Here is a 25220-nt window from a genome sequence, read left to right as displayed (position 1 = left end):
ACCCTCCTTTGGAGCCTCTGAAGCCTTCATTAAAACAACCATTTCCCACTATAGCCACATGCTTTGAAAATATGACTGTCCTTTCTGTATAGAGTTTCAGAATTCAGTCAGGCACTAACCTGAGCTGGTGTGCTTTCCAGAAGCAAGGAGGGGTCACTGCAGATCACTATTCACCTATTGCTGGGAACAGCGGGGGATTATTTAGAACAAGAGGCTGTTGAACATCCTTCTCAGGACTGGTGGCAGGAGACTGAGTCACGAAACGGAGAGTGAGCCAAGGAATGAATGCAGTTCATGGTTAAGTCAGGACAAACAGTTTGGACCCAAATTTTCTCTGTTGTGAATTTTATAATGTAAAGAAATCTAAATTTCTTCTTATGGGAAGTCATTGGCTGTAAGTAGGAACTTTGAAATTTCTCAAAATATATTTTCACAGAATGACGAAGTTCTTTGTACAAGAAGAATATCTCTTTCAGAGATGAGTGTCCACACTTTAAATTTTGGCATTCTCTCCTCCTTCAAACATGTGATTACATGATGATCTAAGGATTATTTGGTATATAATAGAACATATGGGGTTATATTATATATAAATATTATTCATTTTAAGCATTTTGATTAGTGTCCTTACTTTTATGAGGGTCAAAGGACAAAATGTGTCTGTCATCTTTCCAGCCTAATGAATTAGATGAGATTAAAATCATATACAATTGGTAAAGTAAACACAGTTAAAGATTTACATTACATTTGGATAAGCTGAGTCAGGGAGTTTGCTGATCGTATAAAATCCCTGTCTCACCTCGTTTATTTGGTTTAGTTCTGTATGTTTTCAAGTTTGCCTTCCTGTTTAACCAAGAGGTTTAAGAGGTCTTCAGTCATCAGTGACATCTGAGGAACAATACATTTGATTATAGTTGTTTATTAAACAAGTCCTAGGGTAGCAGCTGTTTGTATATACCATGGACTCTTGTAAATCCACCCACTCAATGGAGAGAGAGAAAGCACTGGTTGAAACAGCTGACATGCAACAGGCGGTCCTCCCTACCTACAGGACTCAGAAACGTGCCCTGGCACAATAACCTGTTTATCCTGCTGAGCTCTGACTGCATTTGCCCCTGTGTGTCATTGAGCTGAAGATGACTTGAGGCATGGAAGTTTCTCATTTCTCAAGCGCACTGGGTGTGTGCCTGCTTCTCCTCTGTGGCTGCTGTCTTGGGAACTTTACTACCAGTAGAAGCACTCGGTGTGCCGTGGGACCTTGTTGCTGTGTGGCGAGCAGGGGGTCACAATCAGAACAATTTTATGTGCGTGAGTTTACTATTCGTTCTTAAGAAACAGAGTGATGAAACTTTAACAAAGTTGAGTTCAGCTTTCTTAAGAGAAATGGTCTAGTGTATTAAGATAGGGTAGCAGACCTGTAAAAGCCCTACACTTAACAGGTACCCCTAAAGTAAACGTATTAGCTTTACCCAAGAATATCGAGGATCTCAATACCCTGTCATAGATAATATCTGTTTAAGTTGAATCTCCAATAGGTGGCTACTCCTTTGTGTTATTTTACCACAGCAAAGAGTAAAATAACTGCTTATGAAACCTGCAGGCTTTATTTATTTTGAAATTACTGTGGTATAGTAGAATTGATAACATCCTCTCCCCTCTCTCTTTTTAAAATCTATTTTTAATATTTATTTATTTATAAGACCGTTTTATATTTACAGAAAAATTGAGCAGATAGAATAGAGAGTTCCCATGTTATGCTCCCACTCCTACACATGGTTTCCCCTCCTATTATTAACATCTTGCAGTAATATGGTACATTTGTTACAGCTAATGAACTGATATAGATTCATCACTATTAACTAAAGTCCCACTTTATTCAGATTTTCTTACTTTCTACATAATGTTCCTTCTCTGTTCCAGGATCTGAGATACACATTATATTCAGATGTTATGTCTCCTTAGGTTCCTCTTAGCTGTGACAGTTTCTCAGATTTTCTTTGTTTTCGATGACCTTGATGGTTTTTGAGAATGTCTCCCAACTGGGATGTGTCTGAGGTTTTTCTCAGATTAGGCTGGGGTTATGGGTTTTGGGAAGGAAGATTACAGAGTAAAGTGCCATTCTTAACATATTTTATCAAGGTTACAGACTAGCAACATGACTTATCACTGTTGATGTTGACCTTGATCACCTGGCCGAAGTCATGTTTGTCAAGTTTCTCCACTGAAAAGTGAGCCCCGCCCCCTTTCATACTCTCCTCTTTGGGAGGCAGTCACCATGCACAGTCCACACTTATGGAGTGGGAGATATGTTCCCCTCCTTTAGAGTGGAATATCTACATAATTTATTTGGAATTTTTCTGTATGGGAGATATGTCTCTTCTTTTTCATTTATTATTTTTTTCAGTCATTTACTTCCAACAATATGGACTAATAGATTTTTAAAAATGCATTGGGTTATATAGTCCAATCCTACTTTATTTATTTTGTTGCTCAAATTGTTCTATCTTGACCATTGGGTCTCCCTTTCTTTGGAAGTTATGTTCAAAGAGAAGTCATAATTTCTGATGTCCATACAGACAGGGGGTTGGGGGTCTGTACGGTGGGGCCGCCCTTCAGACCACCCTGTCTTGTCTGCTCTGGTAAAGCCTCTGTTCAAGGGTGGCAAACACCACTCCTCACACTTCTCAGCCAGCAGGGCTTGGATCCAAGTCTACAGAAGAAAATGAAAGAGTTCTGAGACCCAAATTAGAGAGTATGCAGCAGTAGAAGAAAGTAAGAATGCTCAGTTTGGGTAGGGGGCACGTGTGCCCAAGGCTACTTAATTTAATTCTACATTTAACTAGTATTTACTGAGTGCCTACTGTGTGCTGGGCGTTGTTCCATGTGCTGTGGATGTGCTACAACAGCACAAAGGCCCTGACTTCCTAAGCACACGGTGGGGACAGACCATAACCCCAAGCAGATGGTGTCAGGTAGTGAGAAATGCTGTAGAGAAGAATAAAGCAGAGGAAAGGGCGCTAGTGCCTGAGGGCAGGGGTTTGGGTGAGGTGCTTTTTTTACAAAGGGGCAGGGAAGAGAATCTCTGGTGAAGTGACCTTTGGGCTGGAATGAGGTGGCAAAGTGAGCCCTGAAGGTATCTGGGGGAAGAGGCTCCTGGCAGGAGGAGCAGTTTAAGGGCCTTGAAACTATGGCTAGAATGAACCTCGAGGATCATATGTGGACTTACATCTCCCATGCGATCCTAATTTTTCCGTTAACGTGAATTATTAAAAGAATTCAGTGAGCAAACGTGATTGCTTAGAAGGAGTGGTCTCTTCTGGTCGTTAGCCTACCAACTAACCTAATCTCCAACTCCCATCTGGCTGGAGTTTCCAGAGAGGGGAGGATAGTTCTACATTTGTAGACCACAGGAAAAGAAAATGTGCACAGCACCAAATGATCTTGTTTCGATGCACCCTGTTTCGTCCTAAGGGGAAAAAGAAAGTGTTATTGAAAGTCAACTAAAAGGCCAGCAGTAACTTGTCTCGTAAGATGTAGCTCGAAATAAGCTGCTTGAGTGGTCTGCACATGTCTTAATTTTCATAATTGTTTCCACATTATGGGCTGGCTGGACAGTTTTTCAGAGAATCAAGTTTGGGAGAGTCTAAATGAAAGCTTTGCTCCTGAAGTTTTCATTTGGATTCCACATATAGACTTTCTAAACCATCATTTTATGAAGTCTTAAATTACTGAAGTTTGAAGTTGTGGTAATACCTCCAAAGTTTAACATCTTTTGTTTCTGGGTCAGAACTATTCAAACCCTCTAAACCTTAAGTATAAAAAAAAGAAAAAGAAAAAAGAAAACAGCTTGCGATTTGGCAGAATTAAAGTTTAGCAACGTTAGTCTTGAAATTGTATTGTGTGCCCTGCTTACAGTAAAATTCGAAAACATATTTTCAGAAAAAAAATGCCTTTTCTGTACTTCTCAGGGCTTTTAAAACAAAATAAAAAAACCCGAAGTGTATTTAGAATGCCCAACTTTTTTTATAGTGCATGACAGTCTTTGTACGTGATTTGATGGGATCCGTCTATTTTGGTAATCCCATGGTTATTGTTAAGTATGACTATAGTTCTTGTTCTGTCTGGTGCTTCATTTGTCTGTAGAGAGAAAATGTAGTGTTGTAGAGAAGCACACAAGCCTGGGAGCAGAGCTGCCTGAAGAGAAGCCAGGATCTTCTACTTACTAGTTGTGCAACCTTAGGCAAGGTTGCTTCAGTTTCCTCACCTGCAAAATGGATATGCTAGTAGTATCTACATCACTGTGGGGAGGATTAAATGAGATGACGTACATAAAATGCTTAGTCCAACACCAGGCACAAAGTAATCACTCAAATATTAGCAATTAAAAATAGTAATAATGAAGTCAAGATATTAAGTAACTAACCCAAGAACACATAGTTAATTAGTGAAGTTCTCTAATTCGCATATTTAATGGGTGATGTGTACGTTATCAAAGACATTTAACTGAACCTCTTCATTTTAGTGGGGGAAGAGATAGTGTCGGGTGCAGATTCATTTTTTTCCTTCCACACATGCTGATGCTATAGACATGAGCATAAAAGGCAAGGTCCCTGCTCTCCTGGAGCGAAATGGTCTAGCAGTGGGGGGTGAATAATAAAGGCAAACACACACACAAAAAAATACGTCACAACTGGTAGAGAAAGTGAAGCTCTCTGATAGCGAGACCTGGGGGTTACTTTCGATTGGTCAGAGAGGGGTATCTCTGTGGAGGGGATGTTTAGGCTTAGATAATAGAATCATACTTTAAGGTTTGAGAGAGGTCGAGGAACTATGTTGATAATTTGTTATAAGCTCACTAAAGTTTTTGGTAATTTCCAGCTAAGAGAATATGGTGATCTGTAGTTAATATGTACTGGGGACTGTCAACAAGCTTGATAGCATATGGCAGAGAGAAAAAATCAAAAGTACTAATTCAGAAACTTCTAGTTATTCATATTTGGGGCTCTGGAGCAATTGTGTTAGGAAATGTTTTATAAGAGAGTTGGGGAAAGTGACGTCTTGATTTGATCACTTGTCAGCATATAAGGTTTTGTGGTTACATGAAGTTTTAAGTAGAAAACCATTTTATTTTCATTAACACTGGAAAATGCTAAAGTGCGCTGTGCTGGTAAGAGTAGTAATAACGAACATAAGTGAATCCTTGAGGCTTTTCCTTTGAGCATTAATTTTGATTTTTCATTGTTGTAGTTGTCAAAGAAAGGTAGATGAAGTAGAATGTGTGCTCCTAAGACAGAATTTGTAGACTAGCATTTAAAAGTCTATTTATTTATTTATTACAGAAAATGTGGAACATAGAAAAAACTGGAAAGAATTTTTAAAAAATGACCCACAATTCTACCATTCTTAATTAACTATTTACACTTTGAGTTTTTTTCCTTATTTTCTTTTTATATCTTTTAAAAATCGTTAAGACATACAAACACAAGCACATTTGTCTGTGTTTATATGTATGTTATATATGTATGTATACATAAATATCTGTATATGTATACATACATATATATTTATAATTAAAATAATGGAATATGCTTTTCCTCATATCACTACAACTTCATAGTAAACATGGTTTTCAATGGCTGTATAATATGCCATCCCGTGGAATCTTTTTCATCAATTCCCTATATGAACTTTTAATATTCTCATTGTCTGTTCCTCCCAAAAGTAGAATTTGAGGCTTGGAGGTAGGGAACTGTGTGGTGGGAGTTCTGGTTAATCATGGTTTTCCTGTGGTTTTCAACTTTGGAAGACAAAACTGCTTCTCATTCCCAGGACGACTTTTGCTAAAATGTGTCGAAGAACATGCCATTTTGGTTTTGATGGGGGAAAGTTGAACTTGAAGATTTTTTTTTTTTTAACATCTTTATTGGGGTATAATTGCTTTACAATGGTGTGTTAGTTTCTGCTTTATAACAAAGTGAATCAGTCATACATAAACATATGTTCCCATATGTCTTCCCTCTTGCGTCTCCCTCCCTCCCACCCTCCCTATCCCACCCCTCCAGGCTGTCACTAAGCACCGAGCCAATATCCCTGTGCCATGTGGCTGCTTCCCACTAGCTATCTACCTTACTACGTTTTGAACTTGAAGATCTTTGAAGTAGAATCATTGAGGTTTTAGGGCATCATCTGATTACAAATTCAACCAAATTTATGAACCAAAATAAATGTTAAGACCCCTTTAAAAGGAAATTAGGATCCATAAAGAAGACGAAAAGACAACCCTCAGAATGGGAGAAAATATTTGCAAATGAAGCAACTGACAAAGGATTAATCTCCAAAATTTACAAGCAGCTCATGCAGCTCAATATCAAACAAACAACCCAATACAAAAATGCGCAGAAGACTTAAGTTGACATTTCTTCAAAGAAGATATACAGACTGCCAACAAACACATGAAAGGATGCTCAACATCACTAATCATTAGAGAAATGCAAATCAAAACTACAATGAGATGTCATCTCACACCAGTCAGAATGGCCATCATCAAAAAATCTAGAAACAATAAATGCTGGAGAGGGTGTGGAGAAAAGGGAACACTCTTGCACTGCTGGTGGGAATGTAAATTGATACAGCCACTATGGAGAACAGTATGGAGGTTCCTTAGAAAACTAAAAATAGAACTACCATATGACCCAGCAATCCCACTACTGGGCATATACACTGAGAAAACCATAATTCAAGAAGAGTCATGTACCAAAATGTTCACTGCAGCTCTATTTACAATAGCCAGGACATGGAAGCAACCTAAGTGTCCATCAACAGATGAATGGATAAAGAAGATGTGGCACATATATACAATGGAATATTACTCAGTCATGAAAAGGAACAAAATTGAGTTATTTGTAGTGAGGTGGATGGACCTAGAGTCTGTCATACAGAGTGAAGTAAGTCAGAAAGAGAAAAACAAATACCGTATGCTAACACATATATATGGAATCTAAAAAAAGAAAAAGGTCATGAAGAACCTAGGGGCAGGACGGGAATAAAGATACAGACCTACTAGAGAATAGACTTGAGGACACGGGGAGGGGGAAGGGTAAGCTGGAACAAAGTGAGAGAGTGGCATCGGCATATATACACTACCAAATGTAAAACTGATAGCTAGTGAGAAGCAGCTGCATAGCACAGGAAGATCAGCTCGATGCTTTGTGACCACCTAGAGGGGTGGGATAGGGAGAGTGGCAGGGAGGGAGACACAAGAGGGAAGAGATATGGAGATATATGTATATGTATAGCTGATTCACTTTGTTATAAAGCAGAAACTAACACACCATTTTAAAGCAATTATACTCCAATAAAGATGTCTAAAAAAAAAAGGAAGTTAGGAAAATTTAAAGTTTTTTGGTAGTATGTTAATTCCTACATCTGTCTGACAATTTAATCTTGATTAAACTGATGAGTTAATCAAGAATCATATAATTTTAAAATTAGAAATGTGCTTCTCTTAGCTGTCTAAAACATATAGCAAAATAAAAAGGATTTTTCATTTGTGATAGGACACATAATAATTGCATACATAGGGACTTCCCTGGTGGCGCAGTGGTTAAGAATCCACCTACCAATGCAGGGGACATGGGTTCGAGCCCTGGTCCGGGAAGATCCCACATGCCGCAGAGCAACTAAGCCTGTGTGCCACAGCTACTGAGCCTGTGCTCTAGAGCCGATGAGCCACAATTACTGAGCCTACGTGCTGCAACTACTGAAACCTGCAAACCTAGAGCCCATGCTCCGCAACAAGAGAAGCCACTGCAGTGAGAAGACCACACACCGCAACAAAGAGTAGCCCCCACTCGCTGCAACCAGAGAAAGCCCGTGCGCAGCAACGAAGACCCAATGCAGCCAAAAATAAATAAATTTATTAAAAAAAAAATTGCACACATGAGAAGACACATAATCATTAAAATTTCTTATGTGGTTTTCGGATTTTTTTGTCTTGAATTTCTGTGTACTTTCAATACTGTTGAAAGCTACATTTTCTCCTTGGATATTAAAATTGAATTTCACTAGATTAGTATCTGCTATTCAACTCTTATATGTGCTGGTGGGATTAGAAATATGATCTGTCTCAAGGGCAGTTCAACAACATGTATCAGAAATCTTTAAATAAATTTATATTCTTTACTTTAAAAAAAGTAAAGAATAATTAAAAAAAATTATATTCTTTACTTCATCAACTTAGGATTAATCCATGGATTAATCCTAAGGAAATAATTGGCCAAGTGTGTAAAGATTAATGCATAAGAATGTAGCCTTGCTTGTAAAAGTGAAATATTGGAAACAAGCTAAATATGCAACAGTTAGGGATTAGTTAAGTGTGGTATGTTCATACTGGAATATTATGAAGCTATTAAAATTATCATGTAGATCTATAGTTTTAATTTGGGAAAATTATCAAGATGTAGTGTAGATATATTGCCCTGCTGTATCTTTGTTTTGTCCTTATTAAAATTGAATCCCCCTTCCTTGTAATTGAAAGGCACTAGAACCATTTGTCTCTTGAGACCACTCCCATTTTGTTTATTTTAAGCATATAAAATGATATTTTGCCTTTCATTATTTACAGCAGGGATGCATATATCTAATTCATTAAAAATATCATAATACCACTAAAATATGAATATATAAAAAGAAGACTGTCTATGATAAATTTCTATTTTGTACTACTTCAAGCTGATATTTGATCCACTTATCCTGATTCTGGATGTGGTATTGGACTGTAGAATTTATAAGAGCCTTAAGAGCTGGGGATTTCTAGTAAGCGTTTACTGTTAGAGCCACTTCATTCCCACCAGCGGACTGCTCAGTGCCTGGGCCTTCTGGATCTCCAGCTTTCCAGCAAAAAAGTTGTAGCCTTGTTTCTTGAGAGAGAGCCCGTGGTCATTCTCTCCTGAAGCTAGATTTTCTGGCCTTCAACCCCAGTCTCCATTGATTGGACACTTCATGGCTATAGCCAGACTACTGTGAGGCAGAACACCTGGTCTCCCTAATAAGCATGGATGGATGGGCATTGTTTAAGTCCTTGCCCAGCCCCTCCTTGGCCAGAATCCCTCACTTTTGGGCTGCAAGAGATCTTGTCCTGAGATTAGTGTCTTGCCTGTCTGTTTGATACCCCATTTTGGGGTCTACTTTCAGACATATGTCTGGAGGACTTTCCCCTCCTTGGCAGGAGTGTTCTCACACCCTTGGACTCCAGATCCTAGTCTTACCCATGGAGGCCTGGCCTTCTACTACCATCAGTGTTGAAGAGAGCCCAGGGAAGGAAACTGACTTGAAGTGATTGAGGTGGAAAATCCAATATGCAAACTCACACTGGTACAATTTGGATTAGGAGAATAAGAAAGAAGTGAACAAAAAGGTGAGGAAGGAGGATTGAGGCCAAAGTCGCCAGCCCTGCACCACATGCTTAACAAGTGTTGTCATTGTAGTTTGAAACTAAAAGATGGCAAAAGGAGATCAGGATTGGAATCAGAAGTGGTAGAAAATTAATCTCTTGGGGAAGCCATTTGGTCATGTGAAGAGTAACTCAACACCTGTTATCTGGGCAAGAATGTGCCTGGCATTACCAACCTGCCCTTGATTAATGAACAGAACCTATAAGTAAGAAATGAGCTGGAAACCACCAGGAGAAGCCTTAACGTGCTATGCTATAATCGTTACCAGTGCGGGGGGGATTATTGCAAGGCTCAGAATATTTGACCTATTCCTGCCTCCATGACCATTCATTCATTCAGCCAACCAGCCAGCCAGCCATTCAGCAAATACCTGTCTTGAGGCAGCCAGGGCAGATGGGTCCTGGGGTTATCATGGTGAACAAAATAGACACAGACCCTCCCTCACTGCGTTTGCACCTAACCTGGGAAACAGACAACGATGACTGATATGAGATAAATGCTGTGATAGGTGGTCGGGGGCCAGGGTCCTGGAGCAAAGGACATTTACACTGAGATTTGAAGGATGAACAGGGGTTGACTAGAACAAGGGGCTTAGCAATGGCACTTGGTGATTTAGTGATTGACTTTTCCAAAGAGTGATATTTGTTTCTTCTTTAAATTTCTTTCTAGGATGTTCAGTTCTTCTCCACAATGAATGAGTGCTACTATGATAAGCAGATGGACTTTTTTTATAATAGGAGCAACACTGACACTGCCGATGAGTGGACAGGAACGAAGCTTGTAATTGTTTTGTGTGTTGGAACATTTTTCTGCCTGTTTATCTTTTTTTCTAATTCTCTGGTCATCGCAGCAGTAATCAAAAACAGGAAGTTTCATTTCCCCTTCTACTACCTGTTGGCTAACCTCGCCGCTGCAGATTTCTTTGCTGGAATTGCCTATGTATACCTGATGTTTAACACTGGCCCAGTTTCAAAAACTCTGACTGTCAACCGCTGGTTTCTCCGCCAGGGGCTTCTGGACACTAGCTTAACAGCCTCCCTGACCAATTTGTTGGTTATTGCCGTGGAGAGGCACATGTCAATCATGAGCATGCGAGTCCACAGCAACCTGACCAAAAAGAGAGTGACGCTGCTCATCTTGTTCGTCTGGGCCATTGCCATCTTTATGGGGGCTGTCCCCACACTGGGCTGGAATTGCCTCTGTGACATCTCTGCCTGCTCTTCCCTGGCCCCCATTTATAGCAGGAGTTACCTCATTTTCTGGAGTGTGTCCAACCTCATGGCCTTCTTCATTATGGTCGTGGTGTACCTGCGGATCTACATGTACGTAAAGAGGAAAACCAACGTCTTATCTCCGCACACAAGTGGGTCCATCAGCCACCGGAGGACACCCATGAAGCTAATGAAGACGGTGATGACTGTCTTAGGTAAGAGGAACCAAGTCAGCCATTATTCCCCTTCATTCAGCAAATATTTGTTGAGCACCTGCCGTATACAAGGAACTTACTAGGTAGTAGGAATGCAGCAGTGAACATGAACAGACCTAAACCCTCACCTGTCTGGAGCTTATACTCTAATAGGGGAAGACAATATAAGTATTCTAATGGGGACAAGCAAAATAATTTTATAGTATATTTTATTATAAAATTTGTAAAATAAGATGTTGAGTGGTCTAATGGGGAAAAATAAAGCAGGGAAGAGAGATAAAGCGTGCACTAAGCTGGTATAGTTTGCAATTTTAAAAAGTGTTGTGAGGGACAGCTTCATCTAGAAGGTGACGTTTTAGCCGAGATGGGAAAGTGATGAGGGAGTGAACCATGTGGGTGTGGGGGGAAGGGTGTTCCAGGCAGGAGATTCAGTGAGCGTAGGAGGCTGAACAGCAAGGGGGCCAGTGTGGCTGGAGTGGAGTGGAGGGAGGGTGGGAGGTAATGAGGTCAGAGAGTTGAGGTGGTATAGGTGGAGTGACTCAGATTCAGTCAGGCTGCACAGTTAATCACAAAGCCTTTGCTTTTCTGAGGGAGAGGAGGAGAAGCCATTGGAAGGTTTTGAACGAGGGAGTGACGTGATCTGACTTGAATTTTTTTTTTTTTAACATCTTTACTGGAGTATAATTGCTTTACAATGGTGTGTTAGTTTCTGCTTTATAACAAAGTGAATTAGCTATACGTATACATATATCCCCATATCTCTTCCCTCTTGCGTCTCCCTCCCTCCCACCCTCCTTATCCCACCCCTCTAGGTGGTCACAAAGCACTGAGCTGACCTTGTGCTATGCGGCTGCTTCCCATGACTTGAATTTTAATGGCATCTCTCTGGCTGCTGTTTTGAGGAAGTACTGTAGTGGGGCAAAGGTAAAAACAGAGAACTGCTTAAGAGGGTATTTCAGTACTCAAGAGAGATGGAAATGACTAGGACCAGAGGGCAGTCTAGAGGTGATGCAACAAGGTTGCATTCTGAATTTTTTTTTTTGCGGTACGCGGGCCCCGTTGCGGAGCACAGGCTCCGGATGCGCAGGCTCAGCAGCCATGGCTCACGGGCCCAGGCGCTCCGCAGCATGTGGGATCTTCCCGGACCGGGGCACCAACCCGCGTTCCCTGCATCGGCAGGCGGACTCTCAACCACTGCGCTACCAGGGAAGCCCCTGAAATTTTTTTACATGGTAGAGTCAATAGGATTTGCTGAGCAGTAAGGTATGAAGAAAGGTGGGAGGAGGAGGGGAGGGTGGAGCACGTCATTTGTGGAGATGCGGAAGACGGAAGAGGAGATTTGGAGGGAAAGTTGGGAGTCTGGCTTTGGACTAGCTAAGTTTAGGATTTTATTAGACAGTGAATTGAATTTCTCCTATTGAATTGATCCTATTGAATCAAGAGTTGAGGATTTAGGTCTGGGCTGGAGATCTCTATTTGAGAGTCGTTTGGGGAAAAAAAATGATATTTTAAACCACAAGACTGGACGAGCCCACCATGGAGGTGAGTGTGGATGGAAGAGAGAAGAGGACCGAGGAACAAGTCCTGGGGTACTTCAACGTAGGGAGGGTGGGAAGGCGGGAAGCAATGTCACGAGAGCCCAGGAAAAGGAGAAGCCTGAAAACCCAGGAGAATACGGTGGCCTGGAAGCTGTGAGAAGGAAAGGGTGTATCAGCAATGCTAATACTCCTGAGAGGTGGAGCCAGATGCAGCCTTAGCAGAGTGGTAGTTGTTTGGTGACCTTGAGAAGATCAAAACTAGTGTAGCCAAGAGCCTGATGAGAAGGAAATGAAGAAACGGAGGGAGGAGAGTCTTTAAGACAGAGTTTAAACAGCTCTGAGGGGTTTTGCTCTCCACTGTGAGCCCTGGACCAAGAAGACACTTTTGGGGCAAAGAATTTTCCCTTCATTTTGTTTTCTCTATGGCAGGTAGCCAGTTGTGCCCCAATTCCAGTCCCGGGTTACAGGTAGAATTTGTGATATGTGGGCAAACAAGAACTTCTGTGGCTTCACAGACCTTGTGTTCTACATTAGAGAGGTCATTTTCTCACCATGTGTGGTGACTGCAGCCATGGGGACCATTACTGAGAGAGAGCCAGGAGTATATTCCTTTTAATTCCCAATGTGAAGGAACTATAAAATGAATTCTTGGGGAACAATTCATAACGGAGGATGCAGGGTATATATGGTGTGGTATGGGAGCCATCGTGATATCTGTAGGTCCTGAAACTGCTAATAAGATTTGGAGGTCAGCAGACACATAGTGTGATAGTTAAAATAATTTCAAACTGAGGATTTATTTTCATTAACAAATATTTATGTAGGGTTTAATATGTGTCAAACATTGTCCTAAGTGTTTTACAGATATTAACTTATTTAATTCCCATGGCAACCCTGTGAGATAGGTGCTACTGTCATCCCCCTACCAGATGAAGAAACTGAGTGGAGAGTTTAAGCAAGTATGCCCAAGGTCATTTGTTGTTAATGGTGGAAGTAAGACTGACCAGTTGGCCTTTGGAGTCCACATGTTTATTACCACACTCTGTAGCTAGTTTTGCTTTATTTGGACATTGTACTGGCCTCCTCTTTGTCCTGTCTTCTGCTTTGACCGCCTCTTTCTCGTTCTAGTGTCTTGACAAGAACATAGACAACAGTAAGAAAAAGAGTAATCACATGAATCCATTTTTCCACACTTGAGCTAGAGCTATTGATGTTTTTGGTATTTATTGGTAGTGTCAGCAGCTCTGCTGCTTTCCCTGCTTAACTTGCAAGCGTAATCATTTGCTTAGCTATGTATCTTGAGAAACTACCTGCCTAATTAAAGAGAAAACCTTTTTTCCAGCATGTTCTGTATTATATACAGCACAAGATGGCAAAAAACCTTCTGTCATCCTAGGTAGGACTTTTTGTGAGATGGTCATCACGGTCACCAGCTTCAGGGTCATATGTAACTTTGTCTGGAATGTATGGAAGGGCTTAAAACAGCTGTGTGGTTTGGGCGGGTGTGGTGTTGGATAAAGGCAAAACCAGAAGAAACAGTGAAATTGCCGAGTGGGTTAAGAGAAGTCAGGGCATCAAGATGAAACAACATTGGGGAATTGGTTAACATCAGGAAGACAGTTTGGTGTGGAGGACCTGGGGAAGTTCCTCAGTGGTGAGACAGAGGGATCCGGTGGAAGACAAGAAGTTTGGGGACGGGGGAAATGAAACCGAAGAGCTAGGTGGTATGAGGTTTTTAGGCTTCCAGCTCCTGACTTCTTCAGATAACAGATTTGGGTTTTAGCCCCACCTCTGGGATTTTCTACAGGGGTGATCTGAAGCACATTAGCTCACCTTTTCTTGGTTAAATTTCCTCATCTGAGGTTGAATAGGTAAACTTTAAATTCTTTCAAAGTTATGAAATTCAGTAATCCTACCATGACGGTAAGTAGCCAAAGCCAACACAGAGTTCATGGATTGACTGTGTATCAAAGCACAGAGTCCCCTTCCATGAGAGCATCTTTCATGGTGCTCCTTAGGAAGGAAGCCCCTTAGTTGCTCTATCTGGTACATGTAAGAATTTGGTTGCCTAATACAGGTGTCTCTCATATGATAGTATATGCATTAGAAAAATCAACAGGACTGGCAGGACCTACCATCACTGTAGTCATTGGTTCTGAGTATATGGAAATTAATAGCTTAATACTTATTTCATTAATGATTACCTGATTTAAATATCTTCATGATAAAATGCTAAACCTTTCTATTTGCTCCTTGATATATATTTTGTAGGAAAGGTTAATTTAAGATTAAAGATTCTTATATATGTAACTTCTTTTAAGTCTTAGAAAGTTAATCAATAAATATACATCAACTGTCTGTTAAATAGCATCTAAGAGGCAAAGGGCTGCATGTATTCAGTGAGCTTAATCTGATTTCAGAGAATGAGAATGGATGGAAGAATGGATAATTAGGGGCTGTAGAGTTTGGGGAAGGCTTCTTAGGGAGCTTGGGGTGTGATCTGGAAGGATGGGTGGGATTTGTATTGGCAGGAGGGAAAGAATTCTATGTAGGAGAAACAGTATAATCAGAAGTGTGATGGCAGAGACATGTAAAGCTTGTGCAGTAACACAAGGAAGGCCCCGTGGACTCAGATGCATGTTGAGGTACAAGGGGAAATAACTCAGCTATGAGCCAGAAAAGTTTAGTTGGCCATGCTCTTTGGAAGGAGAGGGGTAGACCAGATGACCTTTGTGTTTCTTTCTGGCTTTAGGATTTTGGTTGAACACAAAAAGCATACAGAGCCGGCTGGGTGGTAGTGATGATGGGGGGGTGGATTTTAAATCTGTGTGTGACTGGAAAGGCATCTAAGCATTGTGTTCCCATTTCAGCAGCCCTGAGGCAGAATGCTGCTCACTTCTGGGTTATAATATGTGATGGGCCTTTTACGTGAAAGAAGTTGCTTATTTTTTAATTTAATTAATTAATTTGTTTATTGGCTGCATTGGGTCTTTGTTGCTGCGTGCAGGCTTTCTCCAGTTGCAGCAAGCTGGGGCCACTTTTCGCTGCGGTGAGCAGGCCTCCCATTGCGGTGGCCTCTCTCGTTGCGGAGCACAGGCTCCAGGAGCGTGGGCCTCAGCAGTTGCAGCACGCGGGCTTAGCAGCTGTGGTTCACGGACTCCAGAGCTCAAGCTCAGCAGCTGTGGCGCACAGGCCCAGCTGCTCCGAGGCATTTGGGATCTTCCCGGACCAGGGCTCGAACCCATGTCCCCTGCATTGGCAGGCAGACTCCCAACCACTGCACCACCAGTTGCTTGTTGAATGTTCTCATCGAAAAGACATTGGAGACATGTGATCCTACTTTCCACAGGGCACCAAGGCCCTGCCTAAGAGAGACTCCTGTATTTTGAAATCTTACCTGTCAGCCAGCCTAATCAGTCACAGCAACCCCAAACACACAAGATACCCCGTGTGGAAACCTCTTATTTATTGTCAAGCAACATACGATGTGAACTGTGCACACATGGATGTTTTATTTTCCAGGAAATGGGCTGGGCTTTCTTTTATTCTGCAGTATCTTGAAATGCAAAAGAAAAGAAAGATTCAAAGGATTTGTGAACCATACTTTTGAAATCTTTCATAAACCTTCCTGTCTCTTAGGATGGTGATTTTCAAATTGCAAGTTGTGACCTACTAGCAAGTAGTGAACTCAATTAGGAGATTGTTACTGACACTTTTAAAAAATGACATAAAGTAGAAAAGAAGAGAAAATATCAGAGTGCATTGCATATAGTAGGTATAAGTGTATTTCATAATGTTAGTGTGTGTGTGAGACTGGATTATGGTGTGTGTGTATATATATCTTACTATGGGTTATAGTGAAGAACATTTGAAAAGCCATGGTCTTAGGGTCCAGGTTACTTTTTTGGCCAATAAGGATAGAGCTTTTCAAAAATATGAGCAACATTACAGTTAAGGGACTTTGAAAAGGTTTGTGGTCATTGAAACAAAGAGCTGGAATTTTTTATTTCTCCCTTCTACTTTTCCACTCCGATCAATGCTGAATCCACCTTGCCTTCTCTCAGGGGAGAGGGGAGGGAGACAAAGTGGTGGTAAGAGAATAAACAGTACCAGGAGTTCTCATGCTAGGAAATGGGTGAAAATTTAGTGCCATATAAGCCTTGCTAGAGTACTACTAACAATCATACATGACATTTCTGCGACACTATGTCTTTTTCAGTGTTTTAATACATTATTCTCATTTGGTCTCATGGACATTCTGTATGGTAAGTGGGGAAGATAACATTATTCTATTTTCTTCCTACTCCCCTAAATGCACCCTCTACTCAGCTATAAGTAATTATTTACAGTTTTTCACTTTGCATTGCTAGGCCTTTGCTTCAGCTGGAATACCTTTCCTGTTTTGCCTGGGAAACTTGCATTCATCTTGTAAGATTCAACTCAAGGGCTTATCTTCTCTGAATCTTGCCTAGATGAATCTGATCCTACCTCCTTTGGGCCACTCTCTGTCTTGTCCATACCTCAATCAGTGTACTTCATTTGTTTACATGCCTTTATCTTGAACTAGGGTGTACATTCTTTGAAGTTGAGGGTGTACATTCTTTGAAGTTTACATGCCTTTATCTTGAACTAGGGTGTACATTCTTTGAAGTTGAGGTCTGTACCTTATTTATCTACCTTTGCCTATCTAACATGTAGCACGCTGTCTGGAACACACTTGTTGAGGTTGTAACAGAAGGAATAAGTGAGGAAATCAAGGTTTAGAGGAGTGGCTTTTCAAAAGCTGGAAATAAAAGTAGAACCCAGGTGTGCAGCCTGACCTTTGGCAGGCTCTGGCTGTGACATGCCTGTGAGGTAAACAATGGCATGAGAGGAGTGAGTGGGTATCCCATTTCATAGGGTGGGAAACAGAGGTATCTCTTGGGAAGAGGAAAACAAATGAACATTTGTTGAGTGCTTACTATGAGGAGGTCTGCATCTTACACTCTTTTAGGATTTTATTTCATTTAACCCTCATAACAACTCTCTGCAGATCTGTTTAATAGATGAGGAAACTCGGATGGACTTAAGCATCTTCCCCATAGACCCATACTGGAAAAAATAATAATAGTTAATATTCACTGTGTGCAATACATGGTTCCTGAGACACGTTTTATTGCATTTAAGCTTCATGACAACCCTATGAGGGAGGTTCTGTTATTATTACCAGGAAACTGAGGCCCAGAGATGTTCAGTGTCTTGCCCAAGATTAGTAGCAGAGCTGAGATTCAAATCCAAGCAGATTGGCTCCAGGAACCAATTTTTCAAGGTTAATTAGTAGCCTCTTGAAAGTGATAGGGCTAGAACAACATCTACCCACGTAATGATGTTTATAACTTGTATCTCCCTTAATTTCTAGTTAAATTTATTTCAGTAAAGGTACTTGATCTCTCGATGTTTACCTTGCTCTTGTTTTAAAGATTCTGCAGCTTGGTGACAGTTATGACAACATCTCCCAGGGAATGACAGCTCCACATTCTTCAAACTTTATGTTCATTAAAGTATATGGCAAGAGTAGGGGCTTTGGAATAGGGAGGGAACCAGATTTAAATCCTGGCTTTGCAGCTTCCAAGTTGCATAACCCTGAGCAATTCACCTGACCTCCCTGTGACTTAGTTTTCCCATCTGTAAAATGGGGATAATATCAGTACCCCTGGCATGGCACGTTTTTACGGAAACAATGAGACAATGCACATAAAATACCTAGTGTAGTGCTTGACACATAGAAAGTACTAAACAATTTACATAGTAAGTACTAAGAAGAGTTAGGTAATCTGAAGAGCCTTGCCCTGTATTCAAGCAGAGTGCGCTTGTTCCCCAGTAATGTCGCAGGTACTGTGGAGAGGGGAACTAGGGACCTACTGTTGGCACCATCATAACGGCAGGTTTTGTATTGTGGACGAGTAGCCAGGAGGAAGCTAACTGGATGTGCTTTGCAAAGGCTATCCGACAGCAGACAAATGGCACAAGTTAAGTTCCTGGAGACCCAGGCCAATCTGAAAACACAGTCACCACAGATCTGAAAAGCTCTGTGCTTGCATTGCTAGTCCCTATAAACCATCTTCTACCACCACCTCCCGCCCCACGGCCCCCAGTGCCGGTGAAATTCTGTTAATGATTCCTATCTCTGCCAAATGATCTTTGCATTAATAATTCATTTTGCTTTTGCAACATTTATGAATAAACCATGATAAGTGAGACCCTGACTATCAAGTGTTAGCTTAATAAGACTCCTGTAATATAGCACCAACATCTTGTGTGTGGATCTATAAAACATTCCTCATGAGAAACTGTCCCCATCTTGCTAATGAATCCTACCAGGATTCCCAGTTAACCAAATACTATTACCACCTTTACTAGGATTGGGAAATTTGCCCTTTGTCTGAAAAGAATTGGGAACACACGCACGCACGCACGCACGCACACACACAGAAACCAGGAGTGAAGAGAAACTAACTGTGGTCCCCAGGAATTCTGAAACGTTTGTTTTTAGCTTCTGTGACCTTGTAGTGGCTTCTACATCACAGAAGCCTGCTTTCAATGTTTGCTGCCTTGCATGCCTTTGTAATCAAATATCTGTTAAAAAAAAAAAAAAAGTTAAAGCTTTGCTTTAAGAAACGCTGAGTGAAACGATCAGATTTTTGGCACTCAAGAGTTCGCTTGTTGCTGTGCAGTCATATCAGAATGACTAATTCTTTTCAGAGTCAAGCCACCCAGGCACCACTACTCAGTACGTTTTGTCCAGGGGTGTTTGTACTTTTGTCTTGAAAACAGCTAATCAAAGGAGCACCTTCGTGGCACACGCTTTTCCTCTGGGCTTCATGTCCTTGCAGCAGGGGCCTTCGGGAGAGGGACCTTTGCTTCCAGGCAAGCTGGGAATGAATGAGGGCAAAAATGTAATCGCTCCCCAGGTGCTGCCCCCAACAACACAGTGTGACAGACCGCTCCATTCTGAGGGGGAACGTGGTGATTGAGAAAACCTCAACGTCTGATGTTAGAGGGAAGATAGCTTCAAATTTAAAAAAATCTATCACTGTATGCCTCTCCATCCCACCTTTTCAAATTGTCTGCACTTCTTGATATCTTTTCTTAACCCCACATTTTTAGGAGTCTGTTCCTCCCCTTCTGCCTCTGCTGTATGTAGCCCTTTGTTATCTCGAGTCTGGCTTTTGGTTCTTTTATTTTTTTCCTGCTTTACTGTTTCAGATGCCTTCCTTTGCAGTCAGTTCAAAAGTCATTTTACCAGATCTTTGTCGTTGTTTCCAGTGTAATCACTGCTCTGCCTTCTCTGCTTCTGTTTCCTCCATATACCCCTTCAGTTCTGTTCTTCTAAATCCATTCAGCTTCTTTTATTTCCCTATCACACTCCCTCCTTCAGAACTGTTTTTTTCTGGTTTTTCATCTTTTCAGCAACCTGAAACCTTCCTCTTCAGCCGGAACAATTATTGAATATTTCCTGAGTACAAGGTACAGGAACACTTCTCAAGTTCTACCTCTTTGTTTATTTTCCCCCAACTTTATTGAGGAATAATTGTCAAATATAATTGTATATTTTTAAAGTACACAACATGATGATTTGATAGACATACACATTGAGGAATGATTACCAAGATCAAGATAATTAACACATTTCATCTGTCACATAGTTAACTCTGTTCCTTTTTTGTGGTGAGAATGCTTAAGAGACACTCAGAAACTTTCAAGTATACAGTACTTCAAGTACTGTATTATTAACTACAGTCATCATGCTATACATTAGATCCTCAGAACTTACACTTCTTCTAACTGAAAATTTGTACCTTTGACCTACATCTCTCATTCCTCCTCCCCCTGCCTCTGGTACCCACCATTCTGTTTCATTTCTGTGAACTCAGCCTTTTGTTTTTTTTTTTAAAGATTCCACATATATGTGGTGTGTACAGCATTTCTTTCTCTGTCTGACTTATTTCACTTAACAGAGAAGTTTCATTACCCAACTACATCCAACTCTGCACCCAGCCTCCTGGAAGGGTTAGAGTTCCAGAACTCAGTCAGGCCCTCTCTCAGGGCCTTGACTTCTGCCAAAGGAGAATGTACTTGTTACCTGTCACATCACTTGACTAACTTAACACCTGGAACAGCATGGTATATGTTGATCCCTGGTAGACTTTTTACCAAATCCGTGTTAACATTGTTTGTACTTTTAAAATTTCCACTGGAGACTGCATTCATTGTGTAGCTAAAGCAAACATTTTGGGGAGGAATTAGGAGTAGAGGGTGTTTGCTGGAATCAGAGCCTGTCACAGACCTAGGGGTCAACATGGAAGCTGGGATAAAGGGTGGGCAAACCAGGCAGTATTGGCAGGGGTACACCAGGTGGGCAGCCCTTCCCCCTGCTGTAGTCCAGGTACTTACTCTTTCTCCCTCCTCACCAGACTGGTATCATAGCTCTGCAGAGTGTGAGAAGGAAAGATCCCATTACCTAGAAAATCAATATCTGTTGAGAGATTTACCCAAGTTCATCTTGTAAATCATTGCTAGTGTTGGGGCCAGAGCTCCGGATTTCCTAGTTTCTGCTGCTTCTTGTGGGTCTCTCTTCTTGCTTTGGTGAAAGACACCTGTGCTTGGGTGCCTGAGTGGCAGTGATAAACAATAAGTTGTTTATTTCCATCAAGTCAGAGAGTTTACAGTGGGCCTATTTTATCCTTTACATTTTCTTAACAAGAAGAGATTTCTGCATTTATTGAGTACCTACTTGATTTTAGGCAGTATACTAACTATAAGACATGGCCTCTGTCCTGAAGGCTACGAATCTGTGCTGCTCTGAAGTTTTATGGTTGTCAGGAGATAGCCATGGTTTGAGTCAATGGTTGGGTTACGTATGAGATAAATTACACAACGGCAGATCTGCTCTGTGTGGCTTTTTGGGCAAATGACTTATAGTCATTTATAGACATATAAATGACTATTTATAGGCTTATCTGAGGAATGAAGAAGCTTACCAAAAAAAAAAGATAAAAAGAAATATAGAAAAAAAGAAATATAGATAAAAAGAAACAAAGAAATGTATACAAGAGCCAAGTGAAAGGTCCAGGCAAATAGTGCTGTGGGTTTGGATGGTCTTTGGAGGCCTGCTTGAAGAGAGGGGATATGAGTGGATCTCAGTGTGACAAGTGGAGAGGAGAGGGTAAGGCCTTACCGATAGGGGGAAAGATAGGGTAGGAGACAGGCATACATACATCTAGGGAGACCATGCCAGGGCCGGGACAGGGAGGAGGGGTGGGGACAGGGCGGAGGCAGGTTTCTGGAATAAGGGCTTTGCATGGTTTGAGAAGTGACTGGACCAGAGATTGGAAGGCCTTGAATCCTGAGATTGTGTGGACTTTATTGTCAAGTGTCTACAGAGACTGAGTAGAACACCTTGGTGTGTGGATTGGGCCTAGGGTAGGAATAAGGCACTAGGGAGGGGTGGCACCTGTGGCTAACGGGACAGTTCAACTTTTGTTAAAAGCCCTGCAGGCGAAGTTAAATAGGTCTGTGGCCAGTCATAAGCCCATAGCTAAGTTGCCTCATCTGGCAGCGGACAGCCCCTGTAGGATCTTGGGGTATTGGTGGGTTGAGAAGAAGGTGGGAGTTGCGAGGTGGGCTGGAGAGGGAGAGATCACTTAGGGAACTGCTGGGATTGGCCCAGGGCTCTGTGGGCGGTAGGTAGCTCAGATGCCCGAGAGAGACAGAGCTGGCTCGTCATAGTAGGTGCTTCAGGAAAGCACATCTGTCACCAGCAGGCCCAGTCTACATGGGGAGGGAGGAGCAGCCAGGGAGGACCAACGGGGACTGCAGGGGAGCAGAAGGGGAGCAGTCCAGTGGAGCATGAGCTTGTGGAAATCTGGTAGGAGACAAAGGTGGAATAAGCAGGTGGCCAAGGTCAGAGAGATCTGGAAGCAGGAATCCATCATGGGAACTGAACTAGGATTCAGGGCCAGGGGACTGGCAAAAACAAGATTGGACCTAATCAAGCTTTTCCCACTTTCCTTAAGGCTTTTCAGCTTTGCCCTTCCCCCCCTCCCAGCTGACCTCTCCTTCCTTGCTTCCTTCTAACCAAGAAGATAGAAGTTACCTGGCATGAATTCCCCTAATTTCCCTCCCTTCACCGGCTTAGCCAACCTACAAAGGCCCCCCCTGTAACCTTCTAGCTTTTCTGTGAGAATCATTTCCCACCTCCCCAGGGGCCTCATCCTTATTCTTGCTTTCCTGTGCTCTATTTTTGGTCATTAAAAAGTATAACCCTTGATCTTACCTCCCTTTTCTAACTACTGCTCTGTGTCCTTCCATTTATTATCCTGTTTTCTTAATACCTTAAATCATGATAAGCTAGCTCTGACCCTGCCACTCTACTAAGACCGTGCTGATGAAGCCGTTCTGTTGCTTAACATTGAGTCTGTCTGGATTCCTTCGTCCCTGTTTTCCCTGCCCCAGGCCTTCCTCCATACCACCAGCTGAGGGATCTTCCTAAAAAGCACAATTAACTCTGATCTTTTCTCTCTCCTCCTACATATTACGTAAATCTCAAATGCCTTAGCTGGAATTGCAAGGCCCCTTTCACAGCTCTGTTCCCAGTCTTCTTTTCCAAATGCCTCTTCACCGCCCCCACCCCGCCACCACCCCCACCCCGCCCCAGCCCATGCTTCCGTTGTGTCAGACTTCTCACCACCCCTCTGGAGGAATGCAGGGATGGCTTGATACTCCTTGTGGTTTTTCTTAGCAGGGCAAACTCCTGTCCATCTTTCAGGATCCTTCTCTGTGATATGGTCTGACTCTCTCAGGCAGAGTTAATTATGCAGTGCTTCTATAGCACACTATTTATATGCATAAAAGTATTTAGCTCACTTTATTACAATTTATTTACTAAATGCCCTTACCTCTTACTAGACTTGGGAGCTTGTCAAAGTCAGGACTGTGTCTACCTTCATTCTGCAGTGCCTGGCACACAGTAGGTACTCAACAAATGTTTATGTAATATTTACTGGATGGGTCACTGGAAGGCAGCTGTCCCAGCCTCCATCCTTGTCCTTGTCATAACCACAGGGATGGTCCTACTGCCACTCAGGATCCTTCTTACTAACCCTAGGGTATCTTAACATGATTTCTTCCTGGAATGCAGGCCCCCTATGTCCTGCTTCTCACCAGTGGTCTTGTTTTGAGCTGGGGGGAATTTGAAGAGGGTAGCAAGTAAAGCTGGGATGGGAATTGACTTGTGTGAGGAGTGACCCTAGGCATCAAAGGAGATTTCTTTGGGAGGCATGGGACTAGAGGTTGAGGGAGCTCCAGAAAATACCTGGAGTTTATGTTACTTGGGAAGCAATTACGTCAGGGCTGCTGACAGGTCCAGCTACATAATTTGTGGACCTCTTGTAAAGAAGGCAGGAAAGGGGAGGATTGAGAGTGGGTTGAGAGTTTAGGGTTAGCAGATGCAACCTATTATATATAGACTGGATAAACAGCAAGGTCCTACTGTATAGCACAGGGAACTATATTCAATATCCTGTGATAAGCCATCATGGAAAAGAATATAAAAAAGAATGTATATATATGTATAACTGAATCACTTTGCTGTACAGCAGAAATTAACACAACATTGTAAATCAACTATACTTCAAAAAAATTTTTTTTTAAATTATAACAAAAAGGCAGGGGAAAGAATTGCTACTTTCCTTCCTCCTGCACATCTCCTCTACTCACACTCATGCTCATTGTCCTGTAAAACTTTACTTACAAAAATATAAGTTCAAAGGTACACTTAGGATTTCAAGGCGGCCACAGCAGAGCTTTAAGCCAGGCTCAGGGCCCTTGTGAGTGACTTGTGACTGCACAGGCTTCATGCCCACGAGGCTGGCCCTGGCTGCTGAGTTTGACCCCTTGACCTTAACTAGCCCAGGACCCAGCACTTTGAACGACTTAGGTCTCGTTGAATTTGCTCCTTCAGTTTTATGAGGACCAGCCATGTGTGTCGTTTCGTGATGTCTCCTCGATTGCGAGAGAGGTGTTTTCTTAGAGGCTTCCTTGTCTTCACTAGGGCCTGTGCCTGTTTCCAGGGTCCTGTTTCAAGGGTGAGGCTCCTTATCACCAGGCTTGAGTACTGACGGGAGGTAGAGTGGGGCTGCGTGACTGACACAGGCCCAGCCAGGGCTCCCGCTTAGAGCTTATATGTTACTGGGCTTTCAGATCTGGACTCATCCATGAGTCAGGGAACGGTCTGTTCCTGCTCTGTATCTGCTCTGAGTCGCCTGTCTGGGTCCAGGGCAAGGCTTATGAGATAAGTGCTGTATTCAGAGCACTCCACCTCATGACTGGGTCACCTCAAGAACCCTGCAAATGGACCTTGTGCGAAAGGTCAGGACTTGTCACTCGAACAATTCCTCCTTTGAGAGGTCCGTGTTTTCCTCCCCAGGACACGTTCCAAGCTCCTCGATCCTGGGGCTCCTCATTGCTAGGTCTGATGTTCTGTGGAAGGCTCTGGGTTCCAACGGAGTTGTAGTGAGTTTATTCCTGAGGGTCCAGATGCTGGAAAGCATGTAGCCAAGTTCCTAGGATCTGCATGGCCGCTTAGGTATCTCGCTGTTTCTCCAGAGACACATGGCAAGCCTTTTTGTTTAGGCTTACAAACACATTTATTTTCTCACGGTTTGGAGGCTGGAAGTCTAAGATCAAGCAGGGCTGGGTTTTACTGAGACCTGTCTCCTTGGCTTGTAGGTGGATGTCTCCTTGCTGTGTCCTCACACGGCCTTT

General features: G+C 42.1%; 1 protein-coding gene across 1 annotated transcript in view; it reads left to right on the top strand.

The window, feature by feature from the left end:
- Positions 1-1225: 1225 nt before the first annotated feature.
- LPAR3 (lysophosphatidic acid receptor 3) overlaps positions 1226-25220 on the top strand; it is a 56093-nt gene continuing 32098 nt past the window's right edge. The window contains exons 1-2 of the mRNA XM_067726739.1: positions 1226-1304; positions 10122-10878. Of these exons, the coding sequence (XP_067582840.1) occupies positions 10143-10878 (736 nt within the window). The 5' untranslated portion in view covers positions 1226-1304; positions 10122-10142. The remainder of the gene's footprint in view (positions 1305-10121; positions 10879-25220) is intronic.

This window comes from Pseudorca crassidens, chromosome 2 (assembly GCF_039906515.1).
Source record: "Pseudorca crassidens isolate mPseCra1 chromosome 2, mPseCra1.hap1, whole genome shotgun sequence".
In the NCBI taxonomy this organism is placed as follows: domain Eukaryota; kingdom Metazoa; phylum Chordata; class Mammalia; order Artiodactyla; family Delphinidae; genus Pseudorca; species Pseudorca crassidens.
The sequence above is the reverse complement of the archived record's forward strand: the minus strand, read 5'-3'. Positions and strand labels throughout refer to the sequence as shown.